Source organism: Leucopleurus acutus, assembly GCF_964270905.1.
Source record: "Leucopleurus acutus genome assembly, chromosome: 5".
Lineage (NCBI taxonomy): Eukaryota > Metazoa > Chordata > Mammalia > Artiodactyla > Delphinidae > Leucopleurus > Leucopleurus acutus.
Window position 1 is genome coordinate 98,417,478 of NC_139147.1, and position 19,481 is coordinate 98,436,958.

The 19,481-nt window shown below is 41.5% G+C and overlaps 1 protein-coding gene across 4 annotated transcripts in view; it reads left to right on the forward strand.

Annotated features, from left to right (window-relative positions):
* GOLIM4 (golgi integral membrane protein 4) overlaps positions 1–18,591 on the forward strand; it is an 80,476-nt gene extending 61,885 nt beyond the window's left edge. For 2 of the 4 annotated variants that reach the window (XM_082839724.1, XM_082839726.1), the window contains 7 exons: positions 270–511; positions 1,197–1,276; positions 3,133–3,242; positions 6,186–6,353; positions 6,680–6,748; positions 16,477–16,557; positions 16,897–18,591. In XM_082839724.1, coding sequence (XP_082695850.1) covers positions 270–511; positions 1,197–1,276; positions 3,133–3,242; positions 6,186–6,353; positions 6,680–6,748; positions 16,477–16,557; positions 16,897–17,046 — 900 coding nt within the window. In that variant the 3' untranslated portion in view covers positions 17,047–18,591. Of the gene's footprint in view, positions 1–269; positions 512–1,196; positions 1,280–3,132; positions 3,243–6,185; positions 6,354–6,679; positions 6,749–16,476; positions 16,558–16,896 lie in introns of all 4 variants that reach the window. The other 2 variants (XM_082839723.1, XM_082839725.1) reach the window with 1 other exon arrangement.
* The last annotated feature ends 890 nt before the right edge of the window (positions 18,592–19,481 follow it).

Sequence of the window (19,481 nt, forward strand, 5' to 3'; positions counted from 1 at the left end):
GTCCTCCTCCATTTGAGAGGGAGCACATTAAAAATCTGCCTTAATGCCAACAAATGGAGACCAGTTGCTGAAAGAAGCCAAGGGTGATTCAGAGCGTTGGGAGACAGGAGTGGAGTCCAGCCGCGGGGTGGCTTTGGACAATTATGACAGTTGACCTGACAGGTGTTCACAAACCAGCCCTGCCTTCTGCGCGTGTCGCGCGAAAGGGATGAAGGGAGGACCCAGGGGACCCGACAGTTCTCGCTCTGCAGCGACTCTCTGTTCCCCAGGTGTATCCCTCGGGCAAGCCGGTCGCCAAATTCCAGTCGCCGTATGAGGAGCAGCAGAGGCTGGCAGTGCGGCGGGTGGAGGAGGCCCAGCGGCCGAAGGAGCGCCACGAGGCCCCGCCCCAGCAGAGGCTGCAAGGGCCCTTGCCGCACCAGCACCAGCCGCAGCTCCTCGCCAGGGAGACGGCCCAGCAGAGGCAGGCTGGGCTCGCCGAGGGCCGGCCGCAGCGCCCGGAGCAGACACGGTAGCCTCCTGATGGGCCTAGGCAGCCCGCCTCTGGCATTTCAAGCAGGATAGAGACGGCTTCCTGTATTTGTTACCCGTGAACTTGAGGGGCTCCTGTTGCTCATGTAGCTGAGGCAGAACCACTACCTGAAAACTACATTCCAAACATTGAATTTTCAGAATAATCAACATTTTTTTCCCCTGCTTAAAAATGACAGTGTAGGGCTTCCCTGGTGGCGCAGTGGTTGAGAGTCCGCCTGCCGATGCAGGGGACACGGGTTCGTGCCCCGGTCCGGGAAGATCCCACATGCTGCGGAGCGGCTGGGCCCGTGAGCCATGGCCGCTGAGCCTGCGCGTCTGGAGCCTGTGCTCCGCAATGGAAGAGGCCACAACAGTGAGAGGCCCGCGTACCGCCAAAAAAAAAAAAAAAAAGACAGTGTATGTCTCAAAATAACCTATCAGGTTTTGTGCTAACTTCATTTTATTTTATCATTTGAAAGGTATTTTATCTTTTATAAGGCATGTTTTGAAAGTATCTGGAATCTTTATTAAACCTAATTGGATAAGTTTAAGAAATATTTTTATGGCTTTTCAAAAAGTGTCGAAAAATTCATTGATAACTCTCTTTAAAGATAAATGACTTATGTCAAACTGTGCTACTTAAGTTGTGTCCCTGAGGTGATGATTGTTTGTTTCCCTTGCAGGCAGCACGCTCGTTATGATGCTGTAGATAATGATGTTGTTCAGGGAGCAGAGGACCAGGGCATCCAGGAAGAGGAAGGAGGTGGTGAGCTTCTTAGATGATGAATGTTTTAATAAAACTGCTTGGTAATATATAATATCAACTCAGAGTTATATGTGTATCTGCATACTCTCTGAAAGTAGAGCGTTCCTGTGAAACCTTTTGTAAACTGAAATGGTGTAAAGCAAAGAAGCCATTACCATAGGACACATCTTGCTAAGGGATACACAGAGTAAATCGAGGTAAAGCACAGGTGCTCACAGGCACAGTTCGGAGCTCTGGGGGCTGATGCTGAGCCGCTGAGTGTAGGTCCTGGGGAAGGAGCTGGACGGACGATGCCACTCTTACTGCTCTGCTCTGGGTGTGTACGGTCTCCACGAGACTCTCTCTCTCTCTCTCTCTCTCGCTGCAGAACCAACACTAGTCGCTATTTTTGCTTTTCACCTTTTTCCATAAAATTGGAAATCCTCTTCTGAATTCTTTCGGTTACCCAAAACAGGTACTAATGTAGGTCTTTCGGAAAAGTGAGGTGACATAAAACGAACTTTCAAAAAGTGGAGGATACCTGTACGTACTACCATCTGTCTTTTGTTGTTGTTGGTATGCTTTTCTTAATCCTCCCTAACAGTTCACATTGGTAGCCTAAATCACGCAAGATAATCCGTTTGTTCTCTGACATTTTAGAGAGGAAATGGTAGTTTAAGCATTTTGTATGCTAAGTACTTATTTCTAACACATTGTCATAGGACTGTTATACTTTGGGAAACTTCTACATTTTCTTCTTACCTTGGAGGTGTTTAGATTATTGCCTTGAAAGTTTTTCAAATTAAGTCAGTAGTAGCTTTCATTTGCAGGGCGCATCTATGTGTCATTTATCAAATACCGCTTACTGTGATGATAGGACTAGACAGTAACCGTTTCCCTGGCAACACTAACACTTAGCTCTGTATCCTTTCCTAAAGAATCTAAAGGAAGGTGATTACCCAAACTCCCTCTACAGCCTGTTCTGATATTTTATAGCCCTTATCGTCAAGACATTGTTTTCCTTATGTCCCCCCATGCAGCACTTTAAGCTTTTTTGTTCCATTATCAGTAAGACTAGAGAACCATTTGTTCTCTCTTTTATTTAATGGATCCCTTGGTGCGCTTGAAACCTGATGGAAAGTCACCTGCATCTTTATTTTCTACAGGCTGAATACTCTCCCTATACTTAACCTTTCCTCTTGCATCTTACCGAAAGAAGTTATTTGTTCCTCTCTTTGTGTGCTCTTATCTATCAATACGTTCTCTTAATTGAAATAATTTTGTTCAAAACGTAGCAAGTAAATGTGTGTGTGAGTATAAGCATGCAGTGCTTGTGGCATCGTCATTACCGCCAATTCAGAGAACACAGGACGACGGGCTGAATTTGTTTTTTTAGCTCCACAAATGGGGTTGTTATTTCTTTCATTTCCTGAAATAGCATCAGTTTCTTCTTTCAGTGCCTTGCCATTTTCTCTGACATTACCAAAAATTAGTTGATAATTTTAGCGATGTCCAATTGACTGGGCTTTATCTTATCAAGAAAGTTTTGATCGTTGTTTTTGGCATAATGGGGGGGAAAATGCCGCTTTTGTTGTAAACATTTGTTTTGGGAGAGTTAGAATGGTGTCACTTACCCACACTGTCTCTGTAGGCACAAGGCCTTTCCGCACTATCTCTGTAGACACAAGGCCTGGGGAAAGGGCATAACTTTTCCAGAAAAGCTGAAACATACACCTTATCTCGAGCTAACCTAGCAGGAGGAGAGAGCGGGTGAAGTGCTCTGCAGGAAAGCCTGCTGGTGACTTTGCTTTGCTTTCAAAGGGAGAATCCTGTCTGGTTTGTTTGGACTGATATTAGTTCCTTTGATTTGCTAGCCTATGAGAGAGACAACCAGCACCAAGACGAGGCAGAAGAAGACCCAGAGAATGGACATGAGCTTCAAGAACAAGGGCCCCACGAAGCTGACCCAGAATCCGAGGCAGATGTAAGTGTCCTCTCTTCCGGTCGTGACACTTGGGAACTCACAAGGCAGAAAGGAAACGTGAAGGTTTACCCGACACCGTGACTCTGGCTCCAGATATGTCTGTTATTTCATCAGCACAGAAGGAAGGTGGCTTACACAATTATCTGAGCAATGTTGTTAACTGTAAACCATGGGGGGTGTGTGTGATGAGAATAGGTTAAAGGTTGCTCTGGGAAAACATCCAAGGAGTTTCCCTCTGGGGACTTTCAGATTAGTCAAATTAAAATAGAAAAGCAAAAAAGAGGCATTGAGATATGTAGTAGCTCTGAAAGATGAAAAAAAAAAAAAAAAAGCAAGTGTGGGAGTTGGAGAGAGAACCAGAGAAAGGAGATTAACCACTATGAAGCATGTTGAGCAGTCTGCTAGGGTGTGAATGTGTGTTATGTGACTCTCTGTAATCTCCCAACAGTCCAGTGACTATTTTAATAAATACACAGATAGGATTGTGAGGTTTGAGAAATGAAAGAAAAAAATTTCCCAGACACCATGATGCTATAGAAAAGTTAGAATATTAGCAGTTAGAGATACAGTAACCAGAAATGTTCTTTTTGTTTACTCAAAAAGGACCAAGACTCCCAATTCAGTTGGGTGGTCTGTGGCCTTGGCCTTGCCTGCAAATGAGTGTGTCCTTATGCTTATGTGTAGGTGATTTTCACAGTGTAAAATCCTAGCTCTCCTGTCATCTTTTCTAGGAAATCCACCACCATGTTAATAAAATTCAGTCTGTGCTATCCTGTGGGCCCTGCCTGTCCATATTCTTCCTTGATAAACATTGAGAAGGTCTTCCTGACAGATGCTTGAAGCCACCCTGATGGAAGCAGCTTTTGCACATAACTTGCACTGAGCGGTGGCAGAACACATTTACCCACCAGCCCCTGAATTGGCATTTCTCAGAGTATGCTCCAGGGAACCCTAGCCCTGAAATATTTTCAGGAAAGAGCAAGAGCTATAGATAGCAGGAGAGTGTGAGAGAGCCAGAGGATGTGAAAGAGCAAGAGAGTGTCCATGAGAGAGCAAGAAAGCGAGTGTGCAAATGCCTGAGAGCATCCTGAGAGCAATGGAGGGGACAGAGGAAGGGTGGGTGTTCCAGTCACTGACTTTGGGAAACGCTGTGTGTTTCGATTGCTTACCTGACTGCATAATTCTTTACTCTCCTTTCATCAGTTGACTTGCTCTAGATAACACGCTGGGAAACGCTGGCCTTTCTACCGTGCCTTCTCCTAATTAGAAATTATTAGCCTGCTTGTCCCTCTCTTTGTCTCATACTTTATCCATTTATTTTTAAAGTAAAAACATTTTTGTCCAGCTTTACTGAGATTTAATTGATCATCTAACTATTTTTTGAACGTAACAACTGTGCCTATTAAATGTTTTTTACTACTTGGTTAGAGTTGGAACTAATGTGTACATTTTCACGTACTTTTGCAAAAGACATCTTGTACTTTTTTTCTGAAGAAAATGTGTTACATTTTTCCTATATTTCCACACAGTTTATTGATAACGTACAACAAGTGATCCATATAACAAGATTGTGGAGTAATTGGAGTTTAGTGTGAAGGTTATGATTTGTCACATTCCCAAGAAAAGTGTGATTTTGCTCTTGAACAAAGTACATAGCCAGGGATGTGCAGATAATACATCAGCTGAGACTGCAGCGAGCTCTTGTACATGGTCAAGGCTCTGAGGTGAATTGAAGTAGAATTTTGTGGTCTGGAGACTAAATCTCACTCTGAGGCTTCACCGTCTCTGGGAAGCATTTGCTGCTTCAGTGAAGTGCCCTATTGATGAGCCTGGTGTGATCAGGGAAGCTCTTGTAAGCATCGCTGTTTCTGCCCAGCTCAGGCTCTAAGATCTGAATCTTTATGAGGGCATATGTTATTTTGAAAGGTGCTTTGGGAGCATATGTGGGACATCCAGATAATCCTAAAGTTGATAATGTGAAGGGCATTCACTGAACACAATAACAGAATCACTACTTGAGAGGTGGGGTGGGGAGGGGGAGGTATTTTTCAAACTATATTGCCGGAGGCTGGGTTAGCCCAGTCCCTTTTCTCCTGTCTCTTGCCAGTGCAGCCTCTCTCAGCTTCATGGTAGTGTTCATTATAAAGAAATGTGGGGGCTTCCCTGGTGGCCCAGTGGTTGAGAGGCCGCCTGCCGATGCAGGGGACACGGGTTCGTGCCCCAGTCCGGGAGGATCCCACGTGCCGCGGAGCGGCTGGGCCCGTGAGCCATGGCCGCTGAGCCTGCGCGTCCGGAGCCTGTGCTCCGCAACGGGAGAGGCCACAACAGGGAGAGGCCCGCGTGCCGAAAAAAGTAAAAATAAATAAATAAATAAACGTGATCCACACTAGAACGTGATCGTCCACTTGTGAATTAGCCTCGTCTTGTCTCCTCGTGGGCCCTCTTCTTGGGTCCTTTCTGGTGTGGGCTTCCTCTCTCCTCAGCTGCTTTTCACTCACTTACATGTAACAGCTGGTTTTGCAAAGGATAACTCGTCTGTCAAAAAAATCAACATACCAGTGAAAGAAGTTACTATTTGCCTATCTAAATCTCTCATTTTAATTATTTCTCCTACTTGGTCCTTTGGCTTTCATTAACTGTTTTTCTTGTCATCTAGTTATGTTCATATTCCTTGCGATAATTAGAGTTTTGAGAACTATTTTGGAATCGCTTGCAGGAAAGAAATGCTAATTGAACTTAATTCTGACGCATCAGTCTCTGACACATAAAGCAGAGGCTTTATCTTTTGACAGTGGGACGAATACTTGTGAGTCTTGGCAAGGATAGATCTGAACAATCTGGTGAAGGACAATTTCATTTTCTGCCAGTGTCTGGCCTTTCAAATGAAATTAAACTTGATCCTGGAATTTGAAGTGGTGGTTGCTTTTCATTAAAATTTTACAGAGGGCAGCTGTAGAGGATATAAACCCAGCAGACGACCCTAATAATCAAGGGGAGGATGAATTTGAGGAAGCCGGGCAAGTGAGGGAAGAAAACTTGCCAGATGAAAATGAAGAGCAGAAACAAAGTCACCAAAAGCAAGGGAATGCAGAAATGGAGGAGCATTTGGTGGTAAGCAGATGCCACGAAGGAGGGTGGTTTTAACTCGGGTATTTTAACAATGCCTGGTTTTACGCAAAAGAGTAGCCATAACCTCATGGACAGGAGGTTCACCTCTTTGGGTTTTTGGGGGGGTCATCATGTGAAATGCCCACCCTCAGAGAGAGCGGGTGATGGGCATCCTGGGCTTTGTGTTGAGAATGGTTAGTCGTCATTTCCTGGCCCCTGATGCATTGAAAGTGTAATGTTCATGGTGGCCTGCCTGTTCTTTGTCCCAGAGGACTGGACAACCCATCTCCAGTGTTCGGTAACCTGAGCCTCCCCTTTTGTTTCAACAGATGGCAGGAAATCCAGACCAGCAGGAGGACAATGTGGATGACCAGTACCAGGAAGAGGGGGAAGAGGAGGTAGGAAGGGGGAGGGCAGGAGGCCAGACTCTTTGGGGCCTCACGCTCGCCTGCAACAAACCTTGGCCGCGCGGGCTTCTGTAGAAAGGTTCAGAGAGCCGTAGGCTGGGTAAGGAAGGGTGGTTTCAAGGGGAAACGGACCAAGGCTGTGGAGACATTTGGTTAGAAGATAGCAAAAATGTGATAAAATCCTCCTCTCTGGTTTACCCTAGAAATTTTGAATTGAGAAGACACTTGGCCTTCCAGAAATGGCGAACTTAGGTTTATGTGATCTTTGTAAGAATATTTTCTCCTGTCTCTTTCCCTCACAAGAAAGAAAAGCAAAGCTCTGCACACTTAGGGTCTGGACTATCCCCAGAGACTTTCCCTGTAGACATGGTCACAGTGCCTGTGTCACAGGGGCACCCCCAGACACTTAAAAAATTTTATAGCCTCTCCTTTTAGCCTCTGCCCTTCTAAGAATTTAGCATCTTAATCAAGTTTAACAAAGAAGCAAAGGAGAAATATGTAAGGAGCTCTGTTGAGTAAAATGCACTTGGGTGGAATTTCTTAACATTTCATTTGAGTTTGCTTCTTACTGTAAACCTCTGGCATATCATTGTTAATTAGGTTTATAGAGCATCTACCTTGGTGCCACAATCATGTAATTGACTGATGAACGCTGTTGGTTGTAGCTGGTTAGTCACGGCGGGGTACTGTATGGACCGCTGAAGCTCAGTTCTCGGGAATATGATACGGATGAGGCCAAGGCCCCATGTTCAGTCTCTCTCTGGACCAGCAAATGGACCAGCAGATTAAAGCCCTGGTTCAGAGGCACCTCTCAGCCAGGCCTCTTGCAGATGTGTGGCTCTGACCCTAAGGGGAACGGCAGGAGAGGTCGGACAAATGGCAGCCTGAACAAACCCCCCCAACCCCCGAGAGCCTGCTCAGAAGGCACGAGCTGCCACACTCACGGGCATGGTTCCCTTGACTAGGTCTGCCGCCTCGTTTAGATTGCATTTATCAGCTTTTCAGGGCTGATGCTGAAATTTGTGTTTATACCGGGAAAACAGAAAAGAACCTCCTTCTTTGCAGTTATTGGCAACATACACCTCTAGTCACGTGCAGTCTACCTGGCTTGATCTTCGTATTCTCTCTCCTTTTTCTCATCCTGCTGTTCATCCTAATGAAGCCCCTGAGCTGTGTTATCAGAAGAGAGCCCAGCAGTTAGAGAACCCAGCAGCCTTGAATATTAAGACGTTTGGCGAGAGAAAGATATTTATCTGGACCTCTCTTGTAACAGGATGTCTAGACTAATATTACTTTGTTTCATTATGTCAGATGCCAGGAATCTTTGGGAGATTAAAAGAGAAGAGATTCACCTTGGCTCCTTTTTAAAAATTCAGAAGGGTAAACATAAAATTTTAATCAGTATTTACTGATTTTTTTTTTTAACTTCTATATTCTATCAGGTAAGGTGGAGAGAGAAATCCTGGGATCCAAGAGGGATCAAAGATAGAAAGAAAACAAAGGCAGAGAGGCGGGAGGGAAGGAGGATGATGACCAGGCAGAGCCTGGTGCCCGACGCCGGGCAGCTGCTCCCCAGGCCGCTGTCCCTCCTCCCTCAGGGGGCCTGACTGACTGGAGCCCTTCCCCCTCCCTGCGCCTGACCCCTAGTTTCCTGCCCAGAGCTCCTAGCTGTGGCACCCCTTCCCACTTCCTAACCCTCACACAGAGGCTCCAGGTCACCACGCCCTCTCATTTAGGGTGCTTGCCACGTGAGCTCTCAGCAGAAGACCAGCGTGCCTCTCTTCTTCCCTGGGTACCTTTCCCCTCTGCCCACTAAGCGCCCCTTGCTCAGGCTGTGTTATATTTTTCTGGTAGTTCCTGTGGTGATTAGTTACTGGATTTTCCCACCTCGTTCCATTGTTCTCAGCTCTTCCCTTGAGGAGGGAGAAGCACTTCCATATATCAGGCAAGGACTAGTAACAGAGACAAAGTTCTCAGCAGACTGCAGCAAAAGAAGAAAAACAAAGAGGGATGCAATACGTGAGAACACATAGCGTGTTGTTTACAAGTGCTGTGTGTGTGAGCACTGAAAACCATAAAACGCTGTGTGATTTGCATCATTCTTACCTTCCTTAAGCCTCAGAGTCTTCCACTGCCCCAGCTGACCCCTGGGATGTAAGGCCCATTGCTGCCGTCGGGTCCCCTCCCTTCCAGCCCACAGTCAGCCTGACTTCTGTCACATTTGCTCCTAGGGAGGAGCTGCATCTTGCCAGGGTTATACCTGTTCAGAGGTACAGCCCATCAGACTGATTGAACTATGAGAGTAGAGGACCCAAAACAAGTGTGCATTCTCCCTGCCTTCTCTTATCTGAGTGCAACAGTGTTATCCTTCTGAGACATAAAGACGGATGGCTATTAACACACATTCATTGTTTACTGTTTGGGATCCTTAGAGTCAAAGACATTCATATGGTGAGCCCATCCTCATGTTGCTTACTTTACAGATTTTTTATATCCTTATGAGCAAACGAGACAAACTGTGACATTGCCGAAAAGTACTATGTGTGCTTTAAAATTATTTATTTCTTCGAAGATTTTTAATCCCAGTTTCAATTTCAGTGCTTGTGATTGGTCTGTTTATATTTTCTATTTCTTCCTGATTCAGTCTTGGCAGGTTGTGCATTTCTAAGAATTTGTCCATTTCTTCCAGGTTGTCCATTTTATTGGCATAGAGTTGCTTGTAATAATCTCTTGTGATCTTTTGTATTTCTGCAGTGTCAGTTGTTACTTCTCCTTTTTCATTTCTAATTCCATTGATTTGAGTCTTCTCCCTTTTTTTCTTGATGAGTCTGGCTAATGGTTTATCAATTTTATCTTCTCAAAGAACCAGCTTTTAGTTTTATTGATCTTTGCTATCATTTCCTTCATTTCTTTCTCATTTATTTCTGATCTGATCTTTATGATTTCTTTCCTTCTGCTAACTTTGGGGGTTTTTTGTTCTTCTTTCTCTAATTGCTTTAGGTGCAAGGTTAGGTTGTTTATTCGAGATGTTTCCTGTTTCTTAAGGTAGGATTGTATTGCTATAAACTTTCATCTTAGAACTGCTTTTGCTGCATCCCATAGGTTTTGGGTCGTCGTGTCTCCATTGTCATTTGTTTCTAGGTATTTTTTGATTTCCTCTTTGATTTCTTCAGTGATCACTTCGTTATTAAGTAGTGTATTGTTTAGCCTCCATGTGTTTGTATTTTTTACACATCTTTTCCTGTAATTGATATCTAGTCTCATAACGTTGTGGTCAGAAAAGATACTTGATACAATTTCAATTTTCTTAAATTTACCAAGGCTTGATTTGTGACCCAAGATATGATCTATCCTGGAGAATGTTCCATGAGCACTTGAGAAAAATGTGTATTCTGTTGTTTTTGGATGGAATGTCCTATAAATATCAGAATGTGTTACTGTTGATTTCCCCTTTTATGGCTGTTAGTATTTGCCTTATGTATTGAGGTGCTCCTATGTTGGGTGCGTAAATATTTACAATTATTATATCTTCTTCTTGGATCGATCCCTTGATCATTATGTAGTGTCCTTCTTTGTCTCTTCTAATAGTCTTTATTTTAAAGTCTATTTTGTCTGATACGAGAATTGCTACTCCAGCTTTCTTTTGGTTTCCATTTGCATGGAATATCTTTTTCCATCCCCTCACTTTCAGTCTGTATATGTCTCTAGGTCTGAAGTGGGTCTCTTGTAGACAGCATATATATGGGTCTTGTTTTTGTATCCATTCAGCCAATCTGTGTCTTTTGGTGGGAGCATTTAATCCATTTACATTTAAGGTAATTATCGATATGTATGTTCCTATTCCCATTTTCTTAATTGTTTTCAGTTTGTTATTGTAGGTCTTTTCCTTCTCTTGTGTTTCTTGCCTAGAGAAGATCCTTTAGCATTTGTTGTAAAGCTGGTTTGGTGGTGCTAAACTCTCTCAGCTTTTGCTTGTCTGTAAAGGTTTTAATTTCTCCATCAAATCTGAATGAGATCCTTGCTGGGTAGAGTAATCTTGGTTGCAGGTTTTTCTCCTTCATCACTTTAAATATGTCCTGCCAGTCCCTTCTGGATTGCAGAGTTTCTGCTGAAAAACCAGCTGTTAACCTTATGGGGATTCCCTTGTGTGTTATTTGTTGTTTTTCCCTTGCTGCTTTTAATATGTTTTCTTTGTATTTAATTTTTGACAGTTTGATTAATATGTGTCTTGGTGTGTTTCTCCTTGGATTTATCCTGTATGGGACTCTCTGTGCTTCCTGGACTTGATTAACTATTTCCTTTCCCATATTAGGGAAGTTTTCAACTATAATCTCTTCAAATATTTTCTCAGTCCCTTTCTTTTTCTCTTCTTCTTCTGGAACCCCTATAATTCGAATGTTGGTGCATTTAATGTTGTCCCAGAGGTCTCTGAGACTGTCCTCAGTTCTTTTCATTCTTTTTTCTTTATTCTGCTCTGCAGTAGTTATTTCCACTATTTTATCTTCCAGGTCACTTATCCATTCTTCTGCCTCAGTTATTCTGCTATTGATCCCTTCTAGCATATTTTAAATTTCGTTTATTGTGCTGTTCATCGTTGTTTGTTTCATCTTTAGTTCTTCTAGGTCCTTGTAAAATGTTTCTTGCATTTTCTCTATTCTATTTCCAAGATTTTGGATCATCTTTACTATCATTATTCTGAATACTTTTTCAGGTAGACTGCCTATTTCCTCTTCATTTGTTAGGTCTTGTGGGCTTTTATCTTGCTCCTTCATCTGCTGTGTGTTTTTCTGTCTTCTCATTTTGCTTATCTTACTGTGTTTGGGGGTCTCCTTTTTGCAGGCTGCAGGTTCGTAGTTCCTGTTGTTTTTGGTGTCTGTCCCCAGTGGCTAAAGTTGGTTCAGTGGGTTGTGTAGGCTTCCTGGTAGAGGGGACTAGTGCCTGTGTTCTGGTGGATGAAGCTGGATCTTGTCTTTCTGGTGGGCAGGTCCACGTCTGGCGGTGTGTTTTGGGGTGTCTGTGGACTTATTATGATTTTAGGCAGACTCTCTGCTAATGGGTGGTGTTGTGTTCCTGTCTTGCTAGTTGTTTGGCATAGGGTGTCCAGCACTGTATCTTGCTGGTCGTTGAGTGAAGCTGGGTGTTGGTGTTGAGATGGAGATCTCTGGGAGATTTTCGCCGTTTGATATGCCATGGAGCTGGGAGGTCTCTTGTGGACCAGTGTCCTGAAGTTGGCTCTCCCACCTCAGAGGCGGAGCACTGACTCCTGGCTGCAGCACCAAGAGCCTTTCATCCACACGGCCAGGTACGTGGGGAGTTTCTTGCCTTTTGGGAGGTCTGAGGTCTTCTGCCAGCGTTCAGTAGGTGTTCTGTAGGAGTTGTTCCACGTGTAGATGTATTTCTGATGTATCTGTGGGGAGGAAGGTGATTTCCGCGTCTTACTCTTCCACCATCTTCCCCCTCTCCCCGCCATCTTCCCCCTCTCCCAAAATTATTTAAATGTTTAAAAATATATAGAGACTAAATGACCACTTTGCAAAACCCGAGTGCTCAGTTTCTCCCGTCTAACTGAAAACAGATTGATCTGAACACTCACGCAAGAGCAGGTACAGGGTTTCCTGGCTCCCTTTAGTGGTATGTCAGCCTGTGAATCACCACATCAAGAAGCTGTCCAGATAGCAGAAACTCTCCTATTAAATATTCGCTGGTAAGCAGGGGTGTTCACCACCACAGTGGACATTGTTGGAAGGCCCTTCCATTGTCACATCCCATACACTTCTTTGGATTCCAGGATTCTTGACTACTTAAGGTGCAGCCTTCTGGTTCCTGGCTCATCCCGTAACACCTTTGATGCATCAGAGAAAGGTGCGAATACATACGGGGACTGGATAGCTAGCCAAAGCCCATTTCAGATTCAGAAGATCTGTTTTATCTTGTTTGGTTTTCGCTATTTATTAAACTTTGCCACATCACATAGGGACCATTGCTAAAATGCCTAAAACATTAGATTTCAGTAATGAGTAATGAGGAGCGGTGTAGGAATATATTTAACAAAATGTTTGTGTCAGCTTTAGCACGATAGTAAAGAGGGTCAAGTGTGGAAGACATAATTGGCGTGTCTACATTGTAAAAGAGTCACATTTGGCTTCTGGTTATTAGTGTAAGCATATTTTAAAATGAGAAACTCCATATCACTTGGTCCCATTTCAGCAGTGCCTTTAAGATGGATTTGAATTACTTTTGCCCCAAACATGAAGCATATATTACTAGAATAGAAAAGGTACATTTATAAATTTGAAAAACTACAAAATTTTCTTTTGTGCAATCCCTAAATTAAAAAGTAATTTAAATCAGTGGTTCCCACCTCAGATTATATTGACAACTGGTCAACAACCTAAATTTCCTACGATAGATCCCAAGAGAAGAGAAGACAGAACTCATAAACAGGTGTTTATCTCTCTAGCCAGAGACATTCATTGTCACTCAAGCGAATGGCTCTCAGGCTTTGCTGTGGCTAAGAATCACCTTGGAAAGTGTGTAAAAAGTACAGATTCCTGGATTAGACCTTACCCTTGGAGATTTTGATCCTATCTGTGTGGGGTGTAGGAGTTGGAGTTTTTCACAAGCCCCCCAGCTGATACTGATGTTTCAGGAGCACACTGTTTAGAGAAGCACGCCTACAACAGGTCAGGTCTGTAGCTAGACTTTGGGAAGTCTGAACCTCCTGAAACTTCCATGCAAAATTATGTATACCTATGCCCATTTACTAAAGATTTCCTAACCAAAGTGTTAAAAGGGTCCATGACTCCCCCTACCCGTCCCCCACCCCCTACACACACGGAGAGAAAATTAAAAATCACTGCTTTTTATCTAACCCTTTCTTTGACAGATAAGACATTTGAGCTTCAGAGAGGTTACATAAGTTTTCAGAGGTCACACAACTTGTTATTGTTAGAACCATGATTAGACCCTACCCAGGTCTGCTTTTAAAAGCTACCATGATTAAATATACTAAGCACAGTAACTAAAGAGCTGATATGGGCAAGTTTTTCTTTATAGAAGTTAGTCAATACAGAAGGAACGATGGAATTAGAAAGTCACCCGTTTTGTGACTCCTAATTAAAACAGTTGATTTAAGAGCAGTCATCAATGGATATCACCAGATAGATGGAGGTCAGGGGATTTTACCATGGAGGGATCAGGCTGTAGCTATCTGAGCTCACTGGCCAACCTTAGCTTCACTAAAAGTGGGACAAGCATTATATGCCTCCTGATGTGATGAAAATATGAAATCTACAGCATCACCTCTGAAAAGTCCTTGTTTTGCAAATTGAATCTGAATTCATTCAAGCCTTTAAGCTAACTTCCTTTTATAAGAAATGTGGAGGCTAAAAATATGAGTTAAGTGATACCTTAAAGAAGCAAATAAATCCAGAATGTGGGTCATTTTACTGGACAACAATTCAAGATAGCATTAAGGGAAAAAGAGGGGAGCGGAAATGGTGTTAGATGTGGCCTTTGTTTGGATCATGATTAGAACAAACCAACTATAAATAGACATATTTAAGACAATCAGGAAAATGTAAGTAAGGACTAGACACTAGATGATACCATGGAATTATTTATCAGACGTGATAATGGCATTATGGTTATATAAGAAAAGTCCAGTGTGTTTAGAAATACATTCCGAGATGAGTAGGGGTGAAATTACATGCTATCTAGAATTTTAAGAATAAATTCATCAGAAAATAAAGAAAAGTGATAGGTGATGCAAGTGTGGCAACACTGAGGTAACCTTTGAGCCTTGGTGATGGCTGTACGGAGTTTATTGAATTATTGTCTTTATTTGTGTGTGCCTGAAAATCCTCACAGTAAAAACAAGTGACCTTATAGTTCATACAACCTGGAGAGTTGAGGAGCGGAGGTTTTAACACAGGTCTGTCTGACCCCACGGTCTGCGTTAGGGGGCTGGCAGACTACAGGCCTGGGTCTATTTTACAAGTGAAGCCTTATTGGAACACAAGCCATGCCTTTTGGTGTACATGTTGTCTAAGGCTGCTGCTGCACTAGAGTTGGGTATTTGCTAGAGACCTTATGGCCAAGAAAGTCTGGATATTTACTTTCTGGCCCTTTGCAGCAAAAGTTTGCCAACACTGGTCCTTTTCACCATACCACAGTTTCAAGGCAGTTCCCTCCCAACCCCAACTAAAGCATGTTTAGTGTTCACTAGTATATTTTCATTATTAAGGCTGTAGAAGACACGTCTGTTCACGGAAATTGACTGCGGACACTTCAGCAGTTTTCAATTAGTGAGACCTTAATATAGTCTGAAATAAGTGCTTCACTGTTTTCGTTACAATGTCCTGGGAAATGCTGTGATGAGATTCCATGACTAAGGGCAGAAGAGATGTCATTGGCCACTGATAGAAACTGCAGGTAAAACAGAGGTGTCTTCTTTATAGCTCGCTCTACCAGGACACATGAATACAAAGTATACTCTATACCTGTCCCCACAATGTATTTATTTGGTGCCAGCGTGGTGTAGGGGCTGAAAGTCCAGCCAACAATTGACTGGTTAGAAGAGGTTCGTGAAGGCTGGGCTCTGTTAGGGCATCTTTGAAGGGTCATCTTTGTAAGCTATACTTTCCTCCCCTTGCCCATTTCTGGGATATTTATCACACATACACCCCACCCCCCAAAATTAGGTAATTTTGTGTGTTATTCAAGAAGACTTACTTTTATGCCGCTCTCCTCAGAGAGATCAGGGTTCTTTCTGGTACCTGGACACTGCATTATGCTTAATTGGCAGTCAGCGAGTTTTTGAAATGTATTCAAATGACTTAAACCTTTTGGCATATGTATAGTTTTCAGAATCGTTAAGTTAGAAAATATTTTACCCTCTATTTGTGTGGAATGTGATCATTAAATAGAGATTATTTCGCAAAAATATTTGGATGCTTTCTTTGATTTGCATTTTGAAAAAAACAATCGGAATCAATGACACATAATAGTAGTAGCATACACGAAGAAAACTACTTAAAACAGAAATGTGTTAGAACACTAAAGAGATGTAGGGATTTGAGGTAGCTTAATAACTATTTTATGAAGAAATTGAAATGATTGTATTCTGTGTTCTAGATATTTTAGCCAGAGAAGTTTATTCTTAATTATAGAAATGTATATACACAGGTTTTCCTCAGTTTTCTACTACATTATAGATAGGTAGTGGTGCCTGGTTTCTGTGCCTTTACAGAGCAGCTATATTTTGCATTGATTCATGCATTGACTCATTTCATTCAACAGTATTTATTAAGCAACTGCAGTGTGCCAAGTACGCATGTAGACATGGAAGGCAGTTAGTTGAGTAAGACAGATGGTTCCTGTCTTCACAAAAACTTACATTCTGTCAGAGCCTTCAGACTTCCAACAGTTCTCCCATTTAATTTTATAAGGTGAATTTCTTCAGGTGTTATACTTGGAGTGTTAAACAAATCAGAAACACAAAGGTCCTAGATTCTGAATCACATTGATTTTTTTGTAGTAGGTGTATTATACATTTCTTCATGGCTAATAGACCAGTCAAATCTCTGACTTTCTTTTCAGATTTATTTTTAGTTTGATTTTGTCTCTGCTGCTTTGAATGAACTTTTGGGAAATCAAAACATGTTGTTGCAAGTGTTGAAATGATCAAGGTGTCACCTGATGTCTCTGGTTTGTTTTAGGTTCAGGAAGATTTGACTGAGGAGAAAAAAAGGGAATTGGAGCATAATGCTGAAGAGACCTATGGTGAAAATGATGAAAATGTACGCGTAGGATCTACCTATTTCTATTGCGCTTGTGTGCCTGTGCGCGCAAGTATGGGAGATACGTATGTATAGTTGGAAAGATACCAGTGGGTACATCTAAGGTGCCGTAGAGTTTAACAGGCCAACCTAGAACTAGGAAAATCTGTGGCAACCTGAAGATTAGAAAAGACTGTAGCACTCTCGCCTGTTGGAACACTTTTCTTCACTTGTTTTCTTTCTCCAAAAATGAGTAACTTCATACTGGTTTTTTGGGGTGTTTTTTTAGAGGGAATTATTTATACCACTAACTCTGTGCCCTCTCTCTTAGTTTTCCTTTTTTTTCTTTTTAACTTCAAGGCCGATGAGAAAAACAATGATGGAGAAGAGCAAGAAGTTCGAGATGACAACCACCCCAAAGGCCGAGAGGAGCACTACGAGGAAGAAGAGGAGGAGGAGGAGGACGGAGCCGCTGCTGCTGAGAAATCTCGGCAAAGAGCTGAAATGTAGCCGTGTCCGATTTCACAGACAGAGCTCAGCCGACGGATTCTTTTCAAGCTGCTCAAAAATAAATCTGCCTACTGAACTCTAGGATATTTAACTATAAAAATTAAGAATTTAGACTTCTTTTTTAACTTTTGTATTAGAAATGCTCATACATTTATATGAATATATTTTGTTAACCTAGGTTAGAGCTTCTTTTTATATTCAAGCAAAACATGAACGAGAAGAAAAACAATAAAGCAGACCTTAGGCTCTGAATCTCATTTTTCATAGATTATGTGATGTTGGAGAAGACATTGCTTTTGTATATGTTTCAACTTGTTCCTTCTCTGTCTTCTATGTTCCAAGCATTCTGTTGTTTGCCTTTGATGAAATGCAGGATAGAGAATACTGAAAAATGCTGTACAGACATTAAGGAGAATGGCCAGTTTACTAATTGCTGCCTTTCCGAGGTTCTTATGCATAGTTCTGATAGAATTTTCACCAGTCTGTGTATCTCTAGCATAAGATTCATGGACAGAGTGACATACAGTTAGAAAGACGTTTTTGTTATAAAGACTTTTTTTTCAGGCTTTTCAGATCAGTTAGAAAAAATGTTTGGCTTAAAATCACAGCTCTTCCTCTTGAGAGGAATTAAATTTACATGTGAGATAGAACTAAAACTCACTTGACAGTATTCTAGACTTAGATATTTCAGGATTCAAACAAGGTATGACACATCAGCGTATTAACCTTTTTGAAGGACTGATGCCTTGTTTAATAACTAATTTAGTGTGTATGGGTGGCATTTTCCACGTGAGCACCCCTTTTTTTTCTGTAGTCACCCAGTGATAGCTTTGTTTTAGTATCTAATTCTCCACAGTAATATATATTTCCCCTGTGAGCTCTGTGCCTCTGTATGTAATCACTGATGACAAGCATGAATATGAAGACATATCAAATTGTACAACTGAATAGGGTATTTTTCAAAAACGATATGGTCAAATACACATGGTGGTATGGTTGACCCTCATGACTTTTCTCTGTGCTGGGAATGGGTCTACTTTATGCCCATGGATAGACTTTTAATGATTATGAATTATACAAGTCCCTTAAAATAAAAATATTAAAGATCAAAAATTTCCCATGGGATAGAGACATATTGCAGTCTCCAGTATAAAGATTTTTAACTAAATAGAATTAGGTTATATCATTCTTCTGTGTGTGGTTTTATAATAGTACTTTCAAATCAATAAAAACAGATTTCAATTTCTACCATTATCGTATGAATGTAATTTTATTTTTTAATAACCACACTCATGTATGGTTTTGATTAGCCCAGTTGAGTGATTATGTATGTATGCATAGGAATGTTTTGTTCAAATGTATTTTGGGTTTTCGGTAATCATGAATCAAATCTTACCTTTATGTATAAAAACCCTTTATGTAATGTAAAATGTATAATATTGTACATAATATTCAGAATACAATTATTTTGGTAAATTAGTTTGTATTTTTAATGTCCCAATTGCAGTATTTAATTATTTGAAACTTGGTAATAGTCAATAAAGCTATAAAAAGCAAGTGATAAATCTTTGAAAGTATGTGATTTTTTATTAGTTTCTGATCCTGTAACATTATTCAGTTCTTTTTCATAAAAGGAAAAAATTTTGAGGGGAACCAATGTATATTAATGAATTATAAAATGCCTTTCCCAATCTTTCTCGACTTGGATTGGCACGAGTTCCGCCCCCCCCCCCCCACTTTTCTAAAGGAAGAGCTAAGAATTTTTATTTTATTTGAGCTAGTTCTGGAGGAAGAAAAATGAGAAATGTAAGAGAGTGTCATGTGCAAACACACAAAAAACAAAAAAACTACTGAATCCTCCCTGGGAAAGCAAATGGAACAATCGCAAACCATTCTACTCTGTATGGCGCCAAGTTATAGGGCTGTTTAACCTAATGTGTGGAAGAGAATCACCCAGAACTGATCTACATTAATGAGATGAGCAGCAATAAAATGTCACTTGTATTTACCTTGCCAATTAATCTGTGACTTTTGGTGCAACCCGTATGTCAAAGGATTTGGTACCAGTGACATAATCAGAAGGAAAAAAAGTACTTTTTTTAAGGCCAGGTACAGTGGAGTACAAAAATGCTGCATTAGTACAGATGTAATGACTGGATATTTATGAGTGACTGAGTAAGATCTAGGAGTAAGAGTATAATCTGAGCCACGTGGAGGTCACAGTGACTCACTGTTATAAAGGAAAATGATGGACACTTACTGAATGCCTTCATAGTGTGAGAAATGTGAAAAAAGGACCCACTTTATCCCCTCAGTGCTCCTTTAAGTTTGATCGAATTCCTTCCTTATCTTACAACCAAAGAATTTTGATTTCCTGAAGCTTTGAGTTCTTTGTTTTGTTTTTAATTCTCATTACCTTGTGGTACATTGTCGTG